General features: G+C 39.9%; 1 protein-coding gene across 4 annotated transcripts in view; it reads left to right on the top strand.

Moving 5' to 3' along the window:
• Window positions 1-21,698, top strand: part of SPATS2L (spermatogenesis associated serine rich 2 like) — an 82,635-nt gene that overhangs the window by 46,721 nt on the left and 14,216 nt on the right. For all 4 annotated transcript variants that reach the window (XM_032189870.1, XM_032189867.1, XM_032189869.1 and 1 more), the window contains 5 exons: window positions 7,847-7,955; window positions 10,671-10,720; window positions 12,707-12,947; window positions 15,459-15,659; window positions 17,795-17,930. In XM_032189870.1, the coding sequence (XP_032045761.1) occupies window positions 7,949-7,955; window positions 10,671-10,720; window positions 12,707-12,947; window positions 15,459-15,659; window positions 17,795-17,930 (635 nt within the window). In that variant the 5' untranslated portion in view covers window positions 7,847-7,948. The remainder of the gene's footprint in view (window positions 1-7,846; window positions 7,956-10,670; window positions 10,721-12,706; window positions 12,948-15,458; window positions 15,660-17,794; window positions 17,931-21,698) is intronic.

Here is a 21,698-nt window from a genome sequence, read left to right as displayed (position 1 = left end):
TGTATAAGCAGTACAAGGAGTTTACCATCAGGATCTCTCTTGAAACAATTCCCTTTCCCCTGCCTCTTGCTGTGTTCTTCATTCACTATGCTGTTGTCCTTGCCCCCTGATTCTCCTCATCTGTATCTAAAAACAATGTATATCTGAGGACTTTTCTGTTATCAAGATCTTTAAAAACTAGGAGTTATACATCATGCACTTTCAAGTGCAAACATTCTGTGGATTAAGGGATAAAACTGGTCAAACTCATTGGCTTAAATCCCAAATAATTCCATAAAATTAATGAAACTATTCAAGCATTAACCAAGTATATGAACAGAAGAGGTGCTGAGATTCTGTACGACAGGGCCTCTAGATAAGAAGCAATTGGAGTGAGGAATGCAAACGGTTTGTCATCTTCTGCAACAATTTAAATCTCTAGTTTTGACAAGAGGTGAATGAATGTGAGGCACTTCCCAGGATATCCATTCAGCTCTGACACATGACTTTTAGTTTTGATTCAAAGAAATACCAGAAATTGTTCAAACTTCAGGACTTGCTGTTGGACCCATCTTTTTCTATTGTGTGTCTGGTTGTGTTTGAAAAAGATATGATGTCAGCTGGAATAAACAAAATACTCAAATGAAAATATTCTTGGGATTATGTTGGGGGTGAAGTTTTGCTGGATTTCCCAAGAAGCATTTGCTTCTTCATTTCATTGTCACTTCAAATGTCAGGGCTATGGGAGTAGATGGGCAGGTTTGTTCTATTAACTGCAAGAAGAAAATGTTAATCAGATGTATGTTGGAGGATTTCAGTTTTGTTTACATTACATCATAACTGCAGTTTTCATAAGTGATGGTCAGCATGCAAGGAAATAATAAGATTCATTGTGGAAGGAATGGAAACAGTATATACGTTTTAAAACTCTCATTATAAAAAGCAGATAGTTTCCAATCTATGATTTCACTAGGTCTTAGTAAGGTTGACCTTTGCAGCTGTTCCACACCCATGCATTGATGTAGATGGATTTAGTCCAAAGACCAGCAAAGTTGATCAGAATGCAATTTTGTCATTTGAAGAACCATTTAACTTTAGTTTAGGTTATTACAGATTCATGTCTCTAAATAGTGCTGACATTATTTAAGTGAAACAAATTTTACTGAGTCAAAATCTGTTTATGTACACTTTTTAAAAAATGTTCTTTCATGAATCCTGAAATGTCTGTTTTCCATTTCATTAGTTTAAAAAATTGAGCAGAGGAAGGGGGAGGAACATTGTAAATCCAAGGTGTTTGCCCAAAGTAGATTACTGTAAGAAGTAGAATTTGTTTTGTGCTTACAGGGATAAGTGATCTGAAGGTATTGGTGTGGTAAATAGGGTATATAGTGAACAGAGAGGTGCAGAAATGGTCAAAGCTGTTATTTTGCTCAAAGGGTGCATTAAGAATATTTGTTCAGTGGGTCATGAACTCATTTAGTTAGTAAAGCCTTTGGAAAAATGTCTCCTACATAGGCTGTTAATGCAAAAATAAATAAATAAATAAATAAAGATTGTGTTTATGGAATATATTTGTATTGGAGTTTTTTAAAACCTTGAACAATTCTGCCCTTAAGTGTTTTGGGGGGGGGGGGGGGGGGGGGGGGGGGGGGGGGGTGGGGAAAAAAAACACTTTCTGTTTAAAATAGCCAGGGGACCTACTAAAGACAAACTTACAAATTATAGAAACCAGCAGAGTTCTGTAGACAGCCCTCCTGCACTGGTTCTCTTGCAGGATTTGGGTTGATCCTAATTGGAGCTGTAATCTAGTTGAACGTGGCATACGCTGTTACCTGGCCTCAGTTGCTATGGGTGTATACAGTATGTATGTGTACATAAAGATCTGCTACTGACATGTGGTAGAATTAAGCAGGGTGGGAAAAGGTCTGTATTTGTTGATAACCATATTTTAGAAATAAATTTAGCTCATTACTTAGAGGAAATCTGTTGAGCTTGATGTTTCATACCAAGTGAAGGTGGATGTGGGTTAGTGTTTCTAACCAAGAATACATAAGAGAAAGTACTTTTAAATGAATAAGGGACTGTAATAGTAACTTCAAGGCGATTAGAGCAGCTGTGTTCAGGGGTTTTTGAACAGCTGTGAGCTTTCAGAAAAGAAGCTTAATTTGTCACTATGTCACGAATATTTAAACAAATTCTCTGAACCCCGGATATGTTACTTATTCACCAGAAACATCCCCTTTGAGACGATGCCAAGGGGGAGCAGATGGAGTAGAGCAGCAAACAGGCAAGGACAGATTCCATGTTGTTGCAGTTGCCTGGGAACCATTTGAAACTTGACAGGAAACCTAAAGGACTCGGATGAATACACAGAAATGTTAGCTTGGTTCTGGGTGCAGAGTTAAGTGATCTGTTGTCACAACTTTCAGGCAGGCTTTAATTCTTTTTAAGCCTTACATGTCAGGGATCTCTCATGAAGTAAATGTTTGTAAGGACTTCAAGCGTGTAAGGTACCATGAGAGGTTAGAATTTCAGTGTCCTTCTCTCCTCTCTTATGCTCCTCCGAAGTAACCTATTACTAAATATTTTTTAGACAAACCAAAGATTTGTCCTAACTGAGATTATGTATATGTATAGTAGAACGTGTAAGTCTCAAAAAAATAAAGTATGTCTGCCCAGACAGAACAAAGGGTTCTTCTTTTCATGTTCTTGAGCATACACAGTTGTTTTCAAGAACAAGGCTTTGTATTTTAGATCTCTGATGCCTTTAATGTAGTTTTTGTAAGGTTAATTTTTGAAAAAAGTCTTAACATTAAACTAACAAAGAGAAGTGCAAATTAAAAGCTTTGATCAGGTCTGCAACTCTGTTCACTATACTCCCACTTCCGAAGGAAAATGCAGGAAGGTAACTGGTGTCTGTGACAGCATCTCAGCTAGTGATGACATTAGCAGCACAATTATCTTTGGTTCTGAAGGTACAGTACTGAATTCTCTTGATGTCCCAGAATGCTTGTCTGGCATCCAAAATGATGACACAAGTTGACTGGGAAGCTACACGGGATATAAAGACGTGATGATTCACAAAACTGTTAGAGTAGTTGACTTCCCTGTAGTCTCTGTTGTTCTTCCTAAGATCAGGTTTCACCAAGTAAGAGAAAGTTCTCTCACATACACAGGGAAATAAATTTGATGTTGTGAGTTTGTTCTTGCAAACTGTTAGGTATTGATATAGTATCATTGCATGATAGGAGATTGTTTGTATCTTGTACTTTTTTTCATGGCATTGATAAATGTTCTTAGAAAGGAATTTGTTTATTGGTGAGAAGTCATGAAATACTGGATGATTGCAGTTCTACAGTCTGTGTTGCTTACATGTTGAAAAGATGGATGTTCTTTGTAAGCTTGATTACTGTAAGTTTAGAGAACGAGAGTTGGGTTTTATCTCCAGCCCTGGGATAACAACCTATTCAACCTTTTGGAAAACTGAACTCTATACAGTTTCCTGGATTAAAAAGTAACAGATTTCTCAAGCAGCTAGAAACTTGTAAGCAGTTGAAGTGTGTAGCTGTACCGGTAAAAGGGCAGGTGTGTCACCCGAACCAGCAGGTGAGCCAGTATAGCTGTGCTGCATAGATCCAGCTTACATCCAGCACTACCCTACGTATCTCACTTGTCATCTTGTATTTGTCAAGCATTCTTGGAGCTTTGCTGCACCTCCATTCATCACAGCCTATGATGGTTTTCTTATGACTTTCAGCTGTGTAGGTGCATTTGCATTAGGCTTATGCTGTCAGGAAGGTTGTCCACCTCTCCCTTCGGTGTTTTATTGTGTTTCGTTTTCATGCACCTTTCCAGAAGTATATGGGAAATGTTTTGCATGTATAAACAGACCTTGGCTTCAAAAATAGAAAGCTACGTTTATTTTGAAGCTGAAATAAAAGGACTAAAAGATAGAATATCAGAATGTTTGCGTTTCTTGGTTAAGGCTGTCATATGGCCTTGTCTGCCTCAGCATGTCTTTGTCTTTTTCTTAGATGCACTTTCAGGTCAGAATTTGTTACTTTTAGCCATTTGTCATTTGACTTTCTCCATTGTATGTATACAACAATTCCAGTTTGTTTTTGGCTGAAAACTAGTCAATGCATATGTTGAAAACCTGATGTTTGACACACACACACATCTGCCTGTTTTTGAAATTCTGGGAAAATAAAAATAAAATAATAAAAAAAAGATATGGCAACTTTATTTCATTTTGTTCTTGAAAGTTTTTAAGACAATTTAATTTCACAGCAAAACCTTTTAGGATTTCTCTGCTGTTAGAATTCTGGTTTTATGTGTTTTTGTTGTTTCTGAACAGAGCAGTGTATGTATGTATTTTTTTTCTTAATGTTGTAACTAGAATTTCCAACCTGTATTATTTCATTTATCTTATCCTCAGTAAGTCACTGCAGAAATCTGGAAAGCAGAAATGCTAGTGATTGAGTGGGGATCCTGGCTATCAGTAACATAAGTGCACAAGGGAAACAGATTAACAATGTGTTAATCAAATTCTGGTTTAGAATTTCTGAAGTTCTGAATGCTTTGCAACCTGATACTCATTTGCTGAGGAAGCTTCTCATAAGATTTAAGTTTTTATTTTCTAAAGAAAAGATAAATGTATGTATTCTGTGACAACAAAGGCTGTTGTTTTTTGGCAGTAAAACCATTGAGCTCTGCAGTACATAAACATCCCCTAAAGTGAATTTAGTCCAACTGAAACAGGACTATGTCCACAGTGTTGGTCATGTGCACAGTCTTTTTTCTCTGCATTGGTGAATGTTCTTCCCTAAGAGCATCATTTTGCCTTTTTGGGGTTATCTCCACAAATAGGACATTTCCATACCCTTTTTGTACTTAGTCATACTACTGAGATGAAGCACAGTTTAGCTTTTAACTCTATTAATCAAAAGTGTCTTAACAGTCAAAGACCATACAATGCAAACAGAAAGACTTCAGTGGATTCTGTAGTCTAAAACATAATCTGTCTGGTTGAGTTCTTGTGCCATGATGTTCTCCACCCAACAGATGTTCTTCTTAATGCCTCTAAGAAGTTTGCACTGTATGGCAAGTTGCCTGGTCCATCCTGTGGTCTTCGCCTTAGTTTGTAGTTTCCAGATGCTTCTTGAGACTTTCAGACCTTTCATAGTACAGGATGACCTAGAAGACGTGAAATTTCCATGCTTATGTTTAGACAGTTAGAATACACTAAATATTTCCTTTTACTATTTTGCATTTGAGCAGTTGCCGCAAAGATTCTACAATTCTGTGTGGGTAGAGAGAAGATCCACATGATTATGAAAGAAGAAGGGAGGTTTTTGTGAGAATAAGATACAGTCCATGTGGTGGAAATATTTGGTAACTACCAGCTTGAATATAAAGTGGACTGCAGTTTGTGGCCTGCTCCAGCCCCGTGGTGTGTTTGACAGTTCTTGTTGTCATGGAGCCAGCTCAGTTCATGCTTGTTGCAGCCTTATCATTAAATAGCATGTCTGTGCCCACAATCAGGGAATGAATAAAACTCATTTTTGGGGGATTTCTCTGCACATCCTGTTCATTTCATGTAATTTTCACCTAGAATGCCTGCAGTGTATGAGGGGCTATACTCACCCAGCCTGTCTTAACTTCCAACACAGTATTTGTTAACTAGAAGCTCCAAGGCATCTAACGCTTGGGTTGGGAGCCTGGCTTGTGGGCAAACCTTGCTCAGCCATAGGGTGGGAGCAGTAGACGTAGGATTAGATGGGCCTTTGGAAAGGATCCTTGGAAAAGGAGACAAGCAATTTGACTCCTGTACTGCATCCTAGCTGCTAATTTTGGTACTCTGTAAATAATGGCTGTGGCCTGAGTTGGCCAAGGTTAAACTTGCTACTTGAAATGTATTGTGGGAATTACAGAATCACAGAATCACAGAATTTCTAGGTTGGAAGAGACCTCAAGATCATCGAGTCCAACCTCTGACCTAGCACTAACAGTCCCCACTAAACCATATCCCTAAGCTCTACATCTAAACGTCTTTTAAAGACTTCCAGGGATGGTGACTCCACCACTTCCCTGGGCAGCCTGTTCCAATGTCTAACAACCCTTTCGGTAAAGAAGTTCTTCCTAAGATCCAACCTAAAATTGTTCCCAATTGTAAATGGGAAGCTGCAAAGAGATGAGTTACAGGATGGTGGACAGGAGCAGAGTAAATTGTATTAAGTAGAAACATGAAATTTGTCTGCTGAAGTCAGAGATTGGCCTTCTTTACATAATGAAAGAGATTACCTGATCCCATGTGGCTTGAGCTGAAGCAAGCATCAGCCTTCTGTTGTGCTGAAGCTAAATCCGGCAGGTATCATAAGAGCCCTCAGTCACTGTGTGCTAACAGAACTTTAAATGAGTCATGGCTTACGTTGGTGTACAGGAAATACAGTGGCTGAGGAATGGACTTGACCTAAAACAGCAAAATAAGGCTTTGGTCATAAATTGGAGCACTTACATGTAAGTGGTCTGAATCCACTGCTAGAGACACGATAAAGGGCATGTAGACTGTTCTTACCTCAGGATTTAACTGGACAGCTGGGTCAAGGTAATGTGAATGCTTCTAATTGTGTAAGCCAGCGTAGTTCCATTATATGCAACAGAGCTATCTTCATGTGTTTGTTTTCACAATTAAATTTCACAGTATGGTGAATAGCCAATCAGTGTTTCATAAACAGAAATTAGCAAAATGACAAAGTGATGCGCTAAACAAAGTACACAAGGATGTATTCCAAGAGGCAATGAAAGGTGCCGATTAAACATTTGCAGTGCAACAAGGTCTTAATAGTAAATAGGTGCTGGAGAGTTTGAAGAGCTTAGAAAACTGATTGGGAGCAACTCTACTGGTTTAGACACTAATTCTCATGTTGTTTTCAAACTACAATCAGTATTTTGTTAGTTTTGCTAGTTACATTTAATCAAGTCTTTTTTTGTTTTCGTTTTTCTGGTACTACCTGCTAAAACTTGTCTGGTATTAAAACAATGTAATCATTAAGTTTCATGTATCTTTATTTTCAGGTAGATTGCATGAGAAAGTAAGCCATCAACATGATTCCATCAGTAATGTTGTATTTAAAATGTGGTGGGTTGAATGACCATTTGGTGTAAAAAAAAAAGTAGCAAAAACCATACAACAGTAGGAAACATTGTGAAATTGAAGTATAGTGTGTCAGAATCATCTGTGGATATAACAGATGATCAATACAGTTTTCTCAAGGAAGTGTTTGTCCTTTTTTCAGAATTCTGATGCACAAGCTTCCTGGTCACATGTACATGGAACAGCAGACCAATATTATGCTGACAAGATACTAGAACTTTTTACAAATAATGCTGCTTCCTTTTAGCCTGTGACTTTTTTCATGTATATCACTACTTTCCAAATGTTTAAAAAAAAAAAAAAAAAAGCATGAGTCATGTTGAAATGTCAATGTAGCAAGGCCTTACAACAGCCTTAAAGTAGTTACATACCCTAAGATTTCATAGGTGATATGATTTGTTAAGTAGCATGACAGCAGAATAGAACATTTGAGAAAGAAACCTAAGGCCAAATTATGTCAGTTTAGTTAAATGATTTCTCCAGCTGTGACTGAGGGATTTAGCTTCAGGCTTACTGGGTACCAGTTGTCTGTTTGGTCTCTTAAAATTGTTTCCTTTAATTGCATGGGCTGGATATGGAGAACATATCAGTATAAAACAGTATTGTTGGATATCGTAAGTATTTATATAAGCGTGCATTTGCACGGTTACAGTGTTTTCTACATGATAGTGATAAACCTGCATATTACTGTCTTCCCTTTTTTCCTTCCAGATCAATGCAATCCGATCAATTGTTCCAAACAAAAGCAACAATGAAATAGTTTTGGTGTTACAACAGTTTGATAACAATGTAGACAAGGCTGTTCAGGCTTTTATGGATGGTGAGTATAGTGTACTTTTTTCACTAAGGCATGAGACATAACTGCATGCTAAAGTGTTCATTGTCTGTAGTGGGTCAAAATCTGTTTTGTTCTGTTGAAATTCAGATGACTGTGACCTTGCCAGAAAACTTTTTTTTTTTTTTGTAGTTGATCTCTCTGACTGCATCTTTGTTTCTTCACAATATGAGTGCGACCTGGATGTTTATCTTTCTCTCTGAAATTGCCATTTTTGGGTGCCATTCTTGTTGCCAACCTTCTTTGTTCTGTGTGAAAGCTAATGCTCTTTAAAGTGAATATGTTGGAATATGATTCACTGCTGAAGATAGACTACTAATACAAATTGGGGAGGGTTCTGAATCAGATTACTGGATCCCTAAACCTCTGAACTTGATGCATACGTTAACATTCAAACCTCAACCTGAATTTTGCAAATAGCCTCAATATTTGTAATGGCTGAACCAAGTCTCCATTGCACATTTGAGATGCTCTAAATCTGTATCTGGCTTTTGCGTTTTGCACCATAAAACTGTCTCTTGTAAAGGGTCACTTGTATTTAAATAACACTTTACTGATAAATATGTAAGGGCAAGGATTTTGAACATTCCCTGCAGCCTGTAAGAAACTTTTTGCAGGAATTATAACATAACAGGAGGAAATCCTCTTGAAATTCTTGTGTCTGAGGGAGGCTTAAAAAGTACTAGAAGTTCAGTAGTCTCAGAAGCCCAGTATATCTTAAAAAGCAAGTGGACCCTGAGGCTGCACATATAGCTTGGTGATGCTGAAACTTACAGAATCATTATGGGTATTTCACCAAATTGCTTATCTATTTTAATTCAGAGTAGTTTTGATTTTGGTTTGGATTAATTTACTGAAATGTAGCAGTCAAAAACATCGTGTACTTGGAATCACAAAGATATGCAGAAATCAGGTGCAGGCAAACTGGACTATTCACAAATGCACCGGATCTATATGGTGCTTCTTGATTCAGGTAGTGCATAGACATATTCTGAAAGGTTTATTGAAATCAGAGTGTGCAGGTGGACAAAAGTGCAAAGGAAAAATGTGATGCATTTAACAGTAACTTTATTTTCCTGTAATATATATCCTGAGGAAAGTAGTGGAGAGTTGCTACATGGTTAATTCATTAAGTTCCTTTCATTCAGTTAATTGTCTTACGTTACTGTTGCTTATTTGTGGTCTTTGAGTTGTTCCCAATGACTTCAAACCTTGTGTTGCCTCCCATAAGTGTGTGAGAAGTCTCATGGTGTCTGCTATTCCAATGCCCTCCTCAAATGCCAGCAGAACTTCCTTTATTTTTAGTAAAAAAAAAAAAAAAAAAAAAAAAAAAAAAAAAAAAAAAAAAAACTTAAAGCATTACAGAATCCCAGAGTTGCATGTGTGTCCCAGAGGCTCTTGTTCCAACACTTCAGATGTTTCCCAAACTATTTGAAGTTTTCCAGCAAAGAGAGACAGTGCATTTTTGTTTCAAGACAAAAGGTACTGGTACCTCAGTGCAAATCAAAAGTGAAAAAGTATTTCTCTCATTCAGCAATATCAAATAACTTAAGGGTATTGAGGGGAAGTGCTTTTCTAGCCACATATCCTCTGCTACAAGGAAAAAATAAAAATAAAAACCAAGCCTTGCAAGAGTTTTTTTTAGAAAAAAAAAAAAAAAAGTATTAAAAAAAGTGCAAGGTAGTATAACCTGAGTTCAGACTGTCTTTGTTTAAATGTAATTTAGTTGATCATCCTTGTGCCTTGAGTTTAGAAGTCTTTGCAAATGAGTATTTGACAACAGCCAATATTTGTCACCATCTGGAAACAGTGCACCCTTATTTCAAAGACAAAATCCAGAGTTGTTTAAGCACTGAGTGAAATGGCAACAGAAAAGTGTGTCCATTCAGCAGCCACTGTGAATATACTAAATATAAATAGCGCTTCAAATGTATTTTCACATGAGTGATGAAAATTGCTAAGATGAAACTATTTTACAATCACAGAGAACCTGTTGCTACGTACAGTGAAAAACATGGGGACAGCTATGCTGAGTGCAAAGGCTGAGCTACATCCATTTAATATCACTCTCAGAATTGCTGCAGGCTGAATCAAGAAATGTTCAAATTCAGTTTTCTGAGATCAGAGCTTATCTTGCTTTGAATCTGGAGTGGCATGCAGGTGCTGTTTTTGTTATGCGTTTTGTATCTTTATGTGAAATTTGAGTTTAAAAAAAAAAAAAAGCAGTTAAAATGTTTTATTTGTCATGTTAGTATTTACCTAAATGGGCGTAAGCAGAAGTTCTGTTCAGCTCCTTTGTAGATGTGTTCAAGAAAATATACTGGTGTTTACCTAGTGTTATACAAGTTTACTGAGATGTCTTCCTTTTAGGCAAGAAATTTGAGCATTGGTGTGTTTGTTTTTTTTTTTCCTGAAGCTTATGCTAGTGCTTCAAGTTAGGCACCCACTTAATTACTTTGTGAAATGAAGAGCATAAAAAGCAGTAGTGTTAAGTGGCCTGTCCACTATGCATAGTGTAATCAGCTAAAACTGGTAAGTAAAAAGGAGAGGCAGCAGTTCTCATTTTATTCTCCCAACGTGAGAAAACTTGCAACACATGGAAATGCTGCCCAGGAAGGAGGCTAGAAATTGTTCCTGAACACATTGATGCTTTTTCATAGCAGAGCTTTTGTTGAAATGTTTTATCTTTTCTTTCCCTAGGCAGTGCAACTCAGGTTCTAAAAGAATGGAATATGACAGGGAAAAAGAAGGTAAGATCTTGCTCTTGAGAAGCAAAACATTTGGACTACTTATCAGCCATCTGTAGCTAAATGTAGTAGTTTTATTTTGTCTGCCTTTGCTAACACAGATGACATAGATGACTTCATCCATGCTTGTATTCGGAATACTTGAAACCAAATGTGTGCATTATTTTTAATCTTGTTCATCTGTTGCTGTCTCTCTTGCTCAGTGTTCAGAGCGAGTTTCTTGGACAGCATGTGTTTGTGGAAGCCAGGCTCTAGACAAGTACAGAATGAATCCTAAAACGGCTCATGTGCACCACAACCACTTCTAATATGCTATTGTATCCTGCAGAGTAACAGCCACTTAATGCTAGAGGTTTTTCTGCTGGATGTAAGAATAATATATGCATAGTAGTCATCAATTAGAGGTCACATATTAGGGAAGCTCTCAAGTCAGATACTTTAAGTATATGTTTAGGATATACATTCTGAGCTGTGCCGGGAGGCTGCCCTGTGAGTTGCAGTCCTGGAGGCACCACTTTGGAGAACCACAGTATCAGTGGCTAACCTGTCCTCTGGTCACATTATACTTCTTTATTTGGTTTACATGGCAAGGGCTTGGTAGCAGGGTGACTGCAGGGGTGGCCTCTGTGAGCAGAGCCCAGCAGCTGCCCCACATCAGATCAGAGCCAACTCCAGATGGCTCCAAAAGGAACATGGGAACATGCTGCTGGCCAGAGCTGAGCCAGTGAGCGATGCTGGTTGGGCTTCTGTGAGCAGATTTAAGAAAGGGCAGGGGAGGACTGCTGCACAACAGTAGGTAGGAGAGTGAGAAACAGCCTTGCAGACACCAAGGTCAGTGCAGAAGGAAAGCAGGAGGTGCTCCAGGTGCCAGAGCTGAAGTTCCCCTGCAGCCTGTGGAGAGGCCCCTGGTGAAGCAGGCTGTCCCCCTGCAGCCTATGGGTCCCACATGGAGCAGGGTCTCCACGCTGCAGCCTGTGGAGGAGCCCCCTGTGGAGCAGGAGGCTGCGGCCTATGGAGAGCCCCCGCAGGAGCAGGCCCCAGGCCGGAGCTGCAGCCCGTGGAGAGGAGCCTATGCAGGAGCAGGGGGCCTGGGGAGAGCTGCTGCCCATGAGGGGCCCATGCTGGAGCAGTTTGCTCCTGGGGGATGGACCCTGTGTTACAGATCCATGTGGGAACAGCTCTTGAAAAGCTGCTGCCTGTGGTAACCTCTCACAGGATAGGATGGCATCCTGTGGGAGGGACCCCATGTGGAGCAGGGCAAGAGAGAGACTATGAAGGAACGACGGAGACGAAGCATCAGGGACTAACCACAGCCCCCATTTCCCTGCGCCACTCAGGGAGAGTGTAGAAAGGGATTGTATGGGAGAAGGTGGTTTTAGTTTGATTTTGTTTCTCACTGTTCTAATCCACTAGTGATAGGCAATAGATTGTATAAATCTCCCTGTGCTGAGTCTGTTTTGTCCATGACAATAATCGGTGAGTGATCTTGTCTTAACCCTTGAACCCTTTCCATCATATTTTCTCTCGCTTTTTCTTTGAGGAGGGGAGTTAGAGAGCAGTTGTGGTGGAGCTCAGCTGCCCAGCAGGGTAAAGCCACCATAATTTGACAAGACAGATGCCTTCAGATATTGTCTGTGTTACTGAGTGGATGTGCCCTTTGTGGTTAGGAACTGTTTGTGCAAGTTGACTGTAAATATTTTGAGCATTATTTTAGCACAGGCTCTGTTACTATTTTGCATTGTAATTGTTCTGTGTGGAGGGAGGAGGAAAAACAGTTTGGGTCTTTAGTTTTTATTTGAAGCCATTCTTATTTTCAGCTAAACAGATAAAATGCATTATATAACACCAATGGGCTGTAAATAGCATTACACTGAATGCCACTTGCATGACATTTTAAGCGTATTGATGATTTTATGTTTATATTTATATGTTGAGTTTATAGGAGCTGCAGTGTGTAATGTCTGTTCTTGCAATATTTCTCAATTTTAGAACAATAGGAGAAAAAGAAGCAAATCTAAACAGCACCAGGGCAATAAGGATCCTAAAAATAAGAATGATGGGCCTGAGAAGGCATCTCAAGAGCCCCAGGGAGTATATGGCTGCCATCTGAATGGATGCTCTAAGGACAACTCTTGCAGCGATTCTGCCAATGAGAAACTGGAAGCTGCTTCTCTTGAGAACAAAGGCTCAAGATTTGTAGCATCAGTGCCGGTCTGTCCAGAAATCACAGGTTAGTTCATCTGGCACAAGACACCTTTTTAATTGGCAATAGAAAAGCCCATTTACATAAATAGCATAGTTTTTTTTTTTTTATTGCCACAAAGTAGAACATAATGAAAGGAAATCAAAGAGATGTTTGTGTAAAATGTATTTATTAATTAAAGCCATACAAGTAGATCTGGGCACAGAAGGCCTTGCAACATGTATCCTTGCAAAAAATGTTTTGTTGTTTTTTTCTTCTTTTAAGAGAAAAGGTCCAAATTGTAATTAGAGAGGCCCAGCTGATGCAGACTATTATGATATAAATACAGAAGAATACGGGGTTAGAAAGTGTTAGATGATGACAGAAGTGATCAAGTCCCTTATCTAGGACAATAATTTTTAGGCTGTATGGGTCTGATGCACATTACAGAATTTCTTTATTGCCTTCTTCAGACTTGTTCGTTTTTTTCTTACCTTCCCTGAACTGACTAGTCACAGTGGATCTCCACTGGCTTTCCGTAGGAGGGAAAGGAAGGCCTTAGTGTTGGGGGAAGACACTCTGATAGCTTCAAAGTATGTATGTGTTTCTATGAGGGTCTAGATACTGATTCTGAAGCTCTGGGGGACAGTAACAAAGTTCTTCCTTGTTGGGCTCCAGTAGATACAGAGTTATGATTACAGTAATACCAATGAAAACAAACCTTTTCTGAGTGAAAAACTCTGAAAGCTTTTGCTTTTAAGTGTCACTTTGTAAATCTCATATTTTCTTTAATTGCTGTCAGTACTCAATGATGTTTCAGCTCTTCACGTTTCAAACTTCTGACACCTAGGGAGTGTCAGATTATTGCTGCTGCATTTTCTTCCTGTGTCTTAAGCAGTACATAAGACTGCATTAAAATAATTTTCCTTGAAATCCCTTTTTCCATGATAGCAATACAGCTGTTGAAACTCATCTTAAGGCAACGTCCCAAATAGAGAATTGTCCTGAAATGAATTCTCCGCTGCTTCCAGAGGACTTCAGGGGTGCCAACCTCTGTACAATTAAATAAACACTCAGTAACACAGAAAAACCAAATTGCAGAACTACTTACCAAGAATTTTGTCCTAAGAACTGGGTGGAAGGTCAGAGATACTCCATACCCTTGCTAAAAACTCATACTTACTTTGGATAGAATATGCTGTAAGCAGGAATATTCTGCATTTCCATAATATTAAAAGTATTCTTACAACTTATTTTGCAACATGTAAAGATTTGTTTGCTCTCTTCCTCCATATTATGTGATAATTATATACAATTCATCTGCCATGTCAAATTTCTTAGAGGTGCTTTTTTAAATGACACGTGCATCAATAAAGATGCCTAGATTGATTTGTCCGTGCACATGAAGTGTTTTTTAGGGCATAACAGACCTGAATGCAAGAACTCATACCCGCGCTGTCTGTGATCTTTTCCTGTAGTATTGGGGTTGTCTTCCTTTTTTTTTCTCTTTGGTGTGACACAATCCAGATTTATACATACAAAGGGCAAGAAGAGCCTCAGATTTTTTCTCGTTTTTACAGTTGACAAAGATAATACATATTACCATAACTTTATTTTTTTAAAAACTCTTAGGCATATGTGAAAACTAGTAATTGACCATTCTATGAACAGAGAATGAAAGATTAGGGAGGTAGAGAGAGAGAATGGAAGGGAAATTGAGAGAAAGAGGTAAAATTTTAATATTTTGGAAGTTTACCTTTCAGAAGTAAAATAAATTCCTGGGAATTTGTGTAGTGTAGATACAAAAAAAAAAAAAAAAAATTCTACAATGCTTTCAGTTGTGCTAGAATTCTGGTCTTGCAGCTAGCTTAAGGACAAAAGCAGCCTATATATATTATGAAACATACATAGAACTAAATAGACTAGAAGGGTGAACAGGATCCCTCAGAGGCCAGAAGCAGTGTCTTCAAAGTTTTTGAGCAAATCAAACACTGCTAAAGCCATTTGAAATGCTGAAGTGAGTCCAAAGAATACCTGTCTCACATTGGTCCCTTTGGTACTGTAATCTCCTTTGTTTTGCCATTGTCAGTCATATTTGTTTTCATTCCTTCCCTATCAAGTTAATGTTACTGTCAGCATTTCACTGTTGCTTTCAGACAGCCCACAGCATGGAAGGATCACAGCCAGGTCTCTGCTGACAGCCTGTTATGCTTTCTTCCCCATGAGGAACATGAGGCTGAAGCTTGCTAATGCCATCTCAGTCTGTGAGATGAGGTCCTTCCAAGATATAGAATCTTGGCTGTATGGAAGGGACTTCAGGGAGCAGAAAGGAGGAATGCAGAAAAGCTGGTGTTTCCTTCTAATGTGCTAGAAAATTATAGGGGAGGATATGTGGTTTTATTACATTTAATTCAGTTCTACCTCTTGCCATTATTCCATCTTTCTCTGTCTTGAACATCTTCAGTTGCTGCTTTTTGTGTGATGTTTTTCTACAGGGAGTCAAGACCTGCTAGAGAATCTGGTTAACTCTCTTTCTTGTACCTTAATATTCTATTGCAGACAAAGAACATGAACAGCAGAAAGTATCTGTAGAATTAAGCTCAAAGACTATGAATGGAGTAGAACAGCACGAGCCTCTTCGGTCAACAGTTCAGCACCAGAGTAACCTAAGCAGGCCAAAGTCAAAATCTTCCTCAGTTAAATCACCCAATGCTACAACCCAACCTGAAACAAAGCCAGATGATTCAGTCAAAAAAAGAGGTAAAGCAAGTCCCTTTGTTCAGTCGCTGTGTACTAAGGTGATCAGAAAGCTGGTGTCTCTAAGAAAAAAGCAAATGTGAGGAAGAGATGTGTTGGAAAGTGAGAGTAAAATTATTTGAATTATCATGGCTATTTTAACAGTTACATGATTTGGGTTAATGAATATGAACATACATGTTTAAGAATTGAAGAGCACAGAAGAACAACTATGGAAAATCTGGGCTGATGGACTTCTACAAATACATCAATGCAAAACGGAGGACTGAGGAGAATCTCCATTCTTTACTGGATGCGGGGGGAAACCTTGTTACAAAAGATGAGGAGAAGGCTGAGGTGCTTAATGCCTTCTTTGCCTCAGTCTTTAGCGGCAATACCGGTTGTTCTCTGGATACCCAGTACTCTGATCTGGTGGAAGGGGATGGGGAGCAGAACGTGGCCCTCATTATCCATGAGGAAATGGTTGGTGACCTGCTACGGCACATGGATGTGCACAAGTCGATGGGGCCGGATGGGATCCACCCGAGGGTACTGAGGGAACTGGCAGAGGAGCTGGCCAAGCCACTATCCATCATTTATCAGCAGTCCTGGCTATCAGGGGAGGTCCCAGTTGACTGGCGGCTAGCAAATGTGATGCCCATCTACAAGAAGGGCCGGAGGGCAGACCCGGGGAACTATAGGCCTGTCAGTTTGACCTCAGTACCAGGGAAGCTCATGAAGCAGATTATCTTGAGAGTCATCACGCGGCACTTGCAGGGCAAGCAGGCGATCAGGCCCAGTCAGAATGGGTTTATGAAAGGCAGGTCCTGCTTGACAAACCTGATCTCCTTCTATGATAAAGTGACGTGCTGGGTGGATGAGGGAAAGGCTGTGGATGTGGTCTACCTTGACTTCAGCAAGGCTTTTGACACCGTCTCCCACAGCATTCTCCTCAAGAAACTGTCTGCTCTTGGCTTGGATTGGCGCACGCTTCGTTGGGTTAGAAACTGGCTGGATAGCCGGTCCCAAAGAGTTGTGGTGAATGGAGTCAAATCCAGTTGGAGGCCGGTCACTAGTGGCGTCCCCCAGGGCTCGGTGCTGGGGCCGGTCCTCTTTAATATCTTCATCGATGATCTGGACGAGGGCATTGAGTGCACCCTCAGTAAGTTTGCAGATGACACCAAGTTAGGTGCGTGTGTCGATCTGCTCGGGGGTAGGAAAGCTCTGCAGGAGGATCTGGATAGGCTGCACTGATGGGCTGAGGCCAAGTGTATGAAGTTCAACAAGGCCAAGTGCTGGGTCCTGCACCTGGGGCAAAATAACCCCAAGCAGAGCTACAGGCTGGGAGATGAGTGGTTGGAAAGCTGCCAGGCGGAGAAGGACCTGGGAGTGATGGTTGATAGTTGGTTGAATATGAGCCAGCAGTGTGCTCAGGTGGCCAAGAAGGCCAACAGCTTCCTGGCTTGCATAGGAAGCAGTGTAGCCAGCACGGCTAGGGAAGTGATTGTCCCCCTGTACTCAGCTCTGGTGAGGCCGCACCTCGAGTACTGTGCTCAGTTTTGGGCCCCTCACTACAAGAAGGACATCGAGGTGCTTGAGCAACTCAAGAGAAGGGCGACCAAGCTGGTGAGGGGTCTGGAGAACAAGTCTTACGAGGAACAGCTAAGGGAGCTGGGCTTGTTCAGCATGAAGAAAACGAGACTCATGGGCGACCTTATTGCTCTCTATAGGTACCTTAAAGGAGGCTGTAGTGAGATAGGGATTGGTCTATTCTCCCATGTGCCTGGTGACAGGACGAGGGGGAATGGGCTTAAGTTGCGCCAAGGAGTTTTACGTTGGATGTTAGGAAGAACTTCTTTACTGAGAGGGTTCTGAGGCATTGGAACAGGCTGCCCAGGGAAGTGGTGGAGTCACCATCCCTGGAGGTCTTTAAAAGACATTTAGATGTAGAACTTAGGGATATGGTTTAGTGGGGACTGTTAGCGTTAGGTCAGAGGCTGGACTCGATGATCTTGAGGTCTCTTCCAACCTAGAAATTCTGTGATTCTGTGACTTCATCTTAATGTGGGCAAAAAACATGTTGAGCTATTCATTCTTCCTCATTCAGAAAAGTCAAAAACACCTTTCTGACTTTGTGCTGTTTTTGTTTTCTATTTTAGGGCCAAACATTGAGAAATCAGTAAAAGATTTGCAGCGTTGCACTGTTTCTCTAACTAGATACCGCATGATGATCAAAGAGGAAGTAGATAATTCAGTGAAGAAGATCAAAGCTGCTTTTGCAGAATTACACAGCTGGTAAGTAAATCAGCTTGAGATCCACCAGCACCACCTGAGAATAAGGGGCTCATGCAGGTCACTGATATTGATGGTTTTAAACCCTGTTTGCAGTGTTTGTTTTCATTTAAAAAAAAAAAAAAAAAAAAAAGTGATGCCATTAAGAAACTCCTTAGCAACCAGACAGTAATACATTCATGTGTGCATGTTTACATACACAAAGGCAGACAAAACTGCAGTGCTTAGGAAGGGAAAAAAACATAGTGGGATTTTTTTCCAATGTGATCCATCTTGAGCTAATACACATTCAGTGGCAGCGTAGCTAAGCAAATTAAACTTTCCCAAAAATTCTGTCTGTGGGACTTTTTGTAGTTTTTCTCTTCTTTAAAACTCTTTTGTAGAGGTATTCTCCTGGGATTTTAGAAATCTTATATTTACTATTTATGTTGGCAGCTCTGGCATTTTGTCTGAGTATACTGATAGCTGGGTCTCTTTTGCTGTATAGTTTCCACTTGCTCTCAGTTTTTCTGTACCTGTTAAAAACATAACATGTCATATGTCTAATCTTGTTTTCAGGCAGTCACAGTTCATTAGATCTTTAAAGATAGTTACTTGGGTTGTGGAATAGGCTTGTCGTACTCTATCCTGATTTAAGAATGCATGGGGAGAGGCTATATTATTGTATTCAGAACTGAAATTGTTTATTTTGTAAAAGTTCATGTTTTAGCCTGAAAAATACTGAAATATATTGCCTTGTACTAAAACATTAGTTAAAACGTTACTTAATAGGAGAGGTTAATGGCAGGGGAGGTGGGGAATGACCTCAAAAGTGTGTGTAAATCCAAATAGACTTAAAATGATGAAAAATAGCCTGAAAATTTTTTGAATATACTTCACTTAATTCTTTCTCCTACCAACTTTAGTGTCTAAATTGCTGGAGTAGAGTATACCAGAAGCTCTAGAATGTAATGGATCTGTGCTCCAAAGAGTCAGGCCTCACAAAGCCATTTTGTGCACATAGCATGACATTACATACAACAAGGAGAGAATAATGTCAAGACATGTTTATGGAAATCTGCATCTGGGCTATGTTGCCTTCTACAGCTCTTTAGTCTAATATTGAAGTTTTTCTTTGAATTTATAAAGAAAAAATTTGGTTTGAACAGCAAAAGGTGTAACTTAACACCTTTGGTAAAATTAAAAACAGTTCTAGGATGTTTAATATGATCTGGTGACACAATCTCTGAAAAAGATGTGAAGAGCTGTCTCTGCTGCTTAATTAATAAAAAAAACTCTCTGCCAGCTATTGTAAATTCACTGCATTTGAGTAGTAATCACCAGAGTCAATGATACTATATCTTCAGACCTCATATGGTCAATGCATTGTATTCCTGGGCTGGAAGGTTTTGTTTGTGTTATTTACAAAGCAACTTCGTTACTTAAAAGTTGAACAAAGCATCACTAATGGTAGTGGGAGAATAAGGTAATTAAGTGACCTCTCAGTCTCTTGCATTTTTATCCCCTTCCTTGAGCATGGGAGTTTTACTGTGGCACAATCAACCTATCTGTCAACGGAAATGAAGAAATTCAGTTAACTGTTCTTCCAAGAAGGCAGTGGAGTAAACAAAGGGTTGTTAGAGGCTAGGGAGGGGTGCCAGCATGGCAATGATATCTGGTCTCTTTTGTGGTAGTGATTTTAAAGCTTCTCCCGAGTTCTTGGGGAAACCTGCAACCCCCAGTTACTGCTGAAGTGTGGGCTGGTTGGCATGTATAACAGATCAATGTACAACAGCAACTAAGCGCTTTCTGTGCTCAGAACTGCAGGGGTTACTTGAATGGGCTCAATACTGCAAACTGGATGGGAATGTAACTAGTTCCTGTTACAGCTGTCACCAACCACCTGAGGAGTTTCAGTGAAGCTGTGCAGTCAAGCTTTAGTCTTGTGTTGCAGCTGAATGCTGAAATGCACACTGCCTTTTGTTGTCGCTCTTGGGCTTGTTTTTGGTTTTCTTCATTTTGACAGTAGGATAAAAGCCCCTTTTTGTGACATTTTTGCATTTAGTACTGACTCCTGTATTTCAGGAGTCAGTAATATTTTTAGATTGTCTATTGAGTCTTCATTTTTTAACATTGACATTGTTTTGCCAGTCACAGATGGTAAAGAATTGCAAAGATGACAAGTCTTCCACCTACCCTCAGGTATCACATGGAAGTATTAATATGGAGATAAATGAATACTACATGTGGCCCAAGACATCCTGAAAACTTCAGCAGAGAGCCTCAAAAAATTCTCCTTTTAGCAGCAGAAACTGTTGAGTGACAGTTGCCAGTGGAAGTTCTTGTCTCTGTCTCAGTATTTTGCAGTTTGACGGGACCAGTAGAAGGAAATTACTTGTGAACACACACAGTCAGTGTTGTGCTGCTGTTTAAAAAGTCACCTACTTGGCAAAACAGTGCATACTACCTTTCCGCAATCTAAAAAAGGAGTGGTATGGAGCACATGTGCTGTAACTAGTTGGAAAAAAAAAATAATGCGATGCTTGCTTCCCAATTTTTCTTTTTAAAGAAATAGAGCCAAAAAAACAATCCCAGGGAGACATTTTGTTTAAAAATACTGCAGTGGGCTCTTTCTCTTTCTTGAAGAGCCTTTCAAGAGCTGCCAACTGGAGTAATTCTCTCTGTATGCCCAGAAGTGATAATGACTTGCTTTTAATGCACTGCTTCTTGTGCCAGAAGATATCAGAACATTTTTACAGACCATGGGCTAGACTGGACAGGTGCCCCATTCTCTGAGAAATCTTCTGCAGTATCGTGTGTGTATGTGCTTCTGCTGTGACCTAGCATCCTCTTCACACCCTGTTCTTGCAGAGCCTGCTATGGCATTACTTTCCCCAAGGCTAAGAGAGAGCTGGGCAGAGCAACCTGAAGGGGCACTCTTTCCTGGACTACCGTGTGCACCTGAAAGCTATGAGGAACAGTACTAACAGTTCTGCCTGAGCCAGTGTTTCTTATTATATCTAGCTGTGGGGCATGGCTATCGGGCATACCTCTGTGTGAATGAAAACATAAACTGCTCCAGTATTGCAATATTTTGCTTGGATGCAAAATCTGTCAGAATGTAGCCATGTCACATATGTAGGGCAGGAAAAGGAGAATTCTAAACACGGTTTAAGATGCAGGGGAAGGTCAGTAAAGCTAAGTGAATTCCCTATTCACTAGTGCATTTGAGGTATTTGTTGCCAAGGTTGAAACCCATGTGCTGTAATTGTGTTCTCACTTTTCTACAGAGGCTGAGTAATGATCTTAGGGATAAAAAGAGAGCCCCATGAAATCCAAGAGAAATGTGTAAAGTACAAAAGGAGCCACAGTTCCTCATAGCATCTCTTGCCAGCAAATCATTTTCACATATTGAAAAGAAACAGCTCCTACTTGCCCATACAGTCTGCTTCCAACCACAAGCGGAAAGTACCCTGTAGTAGTAGGGGCCAGCTTTAATTAACACTGCGCAGAACTGGACAAACAAAGACTAGCCACCTCTACTCTTTGCATCTTAAACACTTTAGTATGTCGAATGCTTTATAAAGAACATGAAAACCAGCATACACAGTGAACAAAAAGCACTTGAGAGCTTCAGCATACTGGGGGCAAAACATTGACATAATGCTGGTAATGGACTTGGACAAGAGGACAACTAGGAGGCATGTGATAAATGTTTGGGGAAGATAAAGCCAACTTTCAATTGTTCTCTAATTTGAAATCAAAGTAAAGCAGTGGTTAAATGGGGGAAGG

This window comes from Aythya fuligula, chromosome 6, assembly GCF_009819795.1.
Source record: "Aythya fuligula isolate bAytFul2 chromosome 6, bAytFul2.pri, whole genome shotgun sequence".
In the NCBI taxonomy this organism is placed as follows: Eukaryota; Metazoa; Chordata; class Aves; order Anseriformes; family Anatidae; genus Aythya; species Aythya fuligula.
This window is presented reverse-complemented; position numbering and strand designations above follow the sequence as displayed.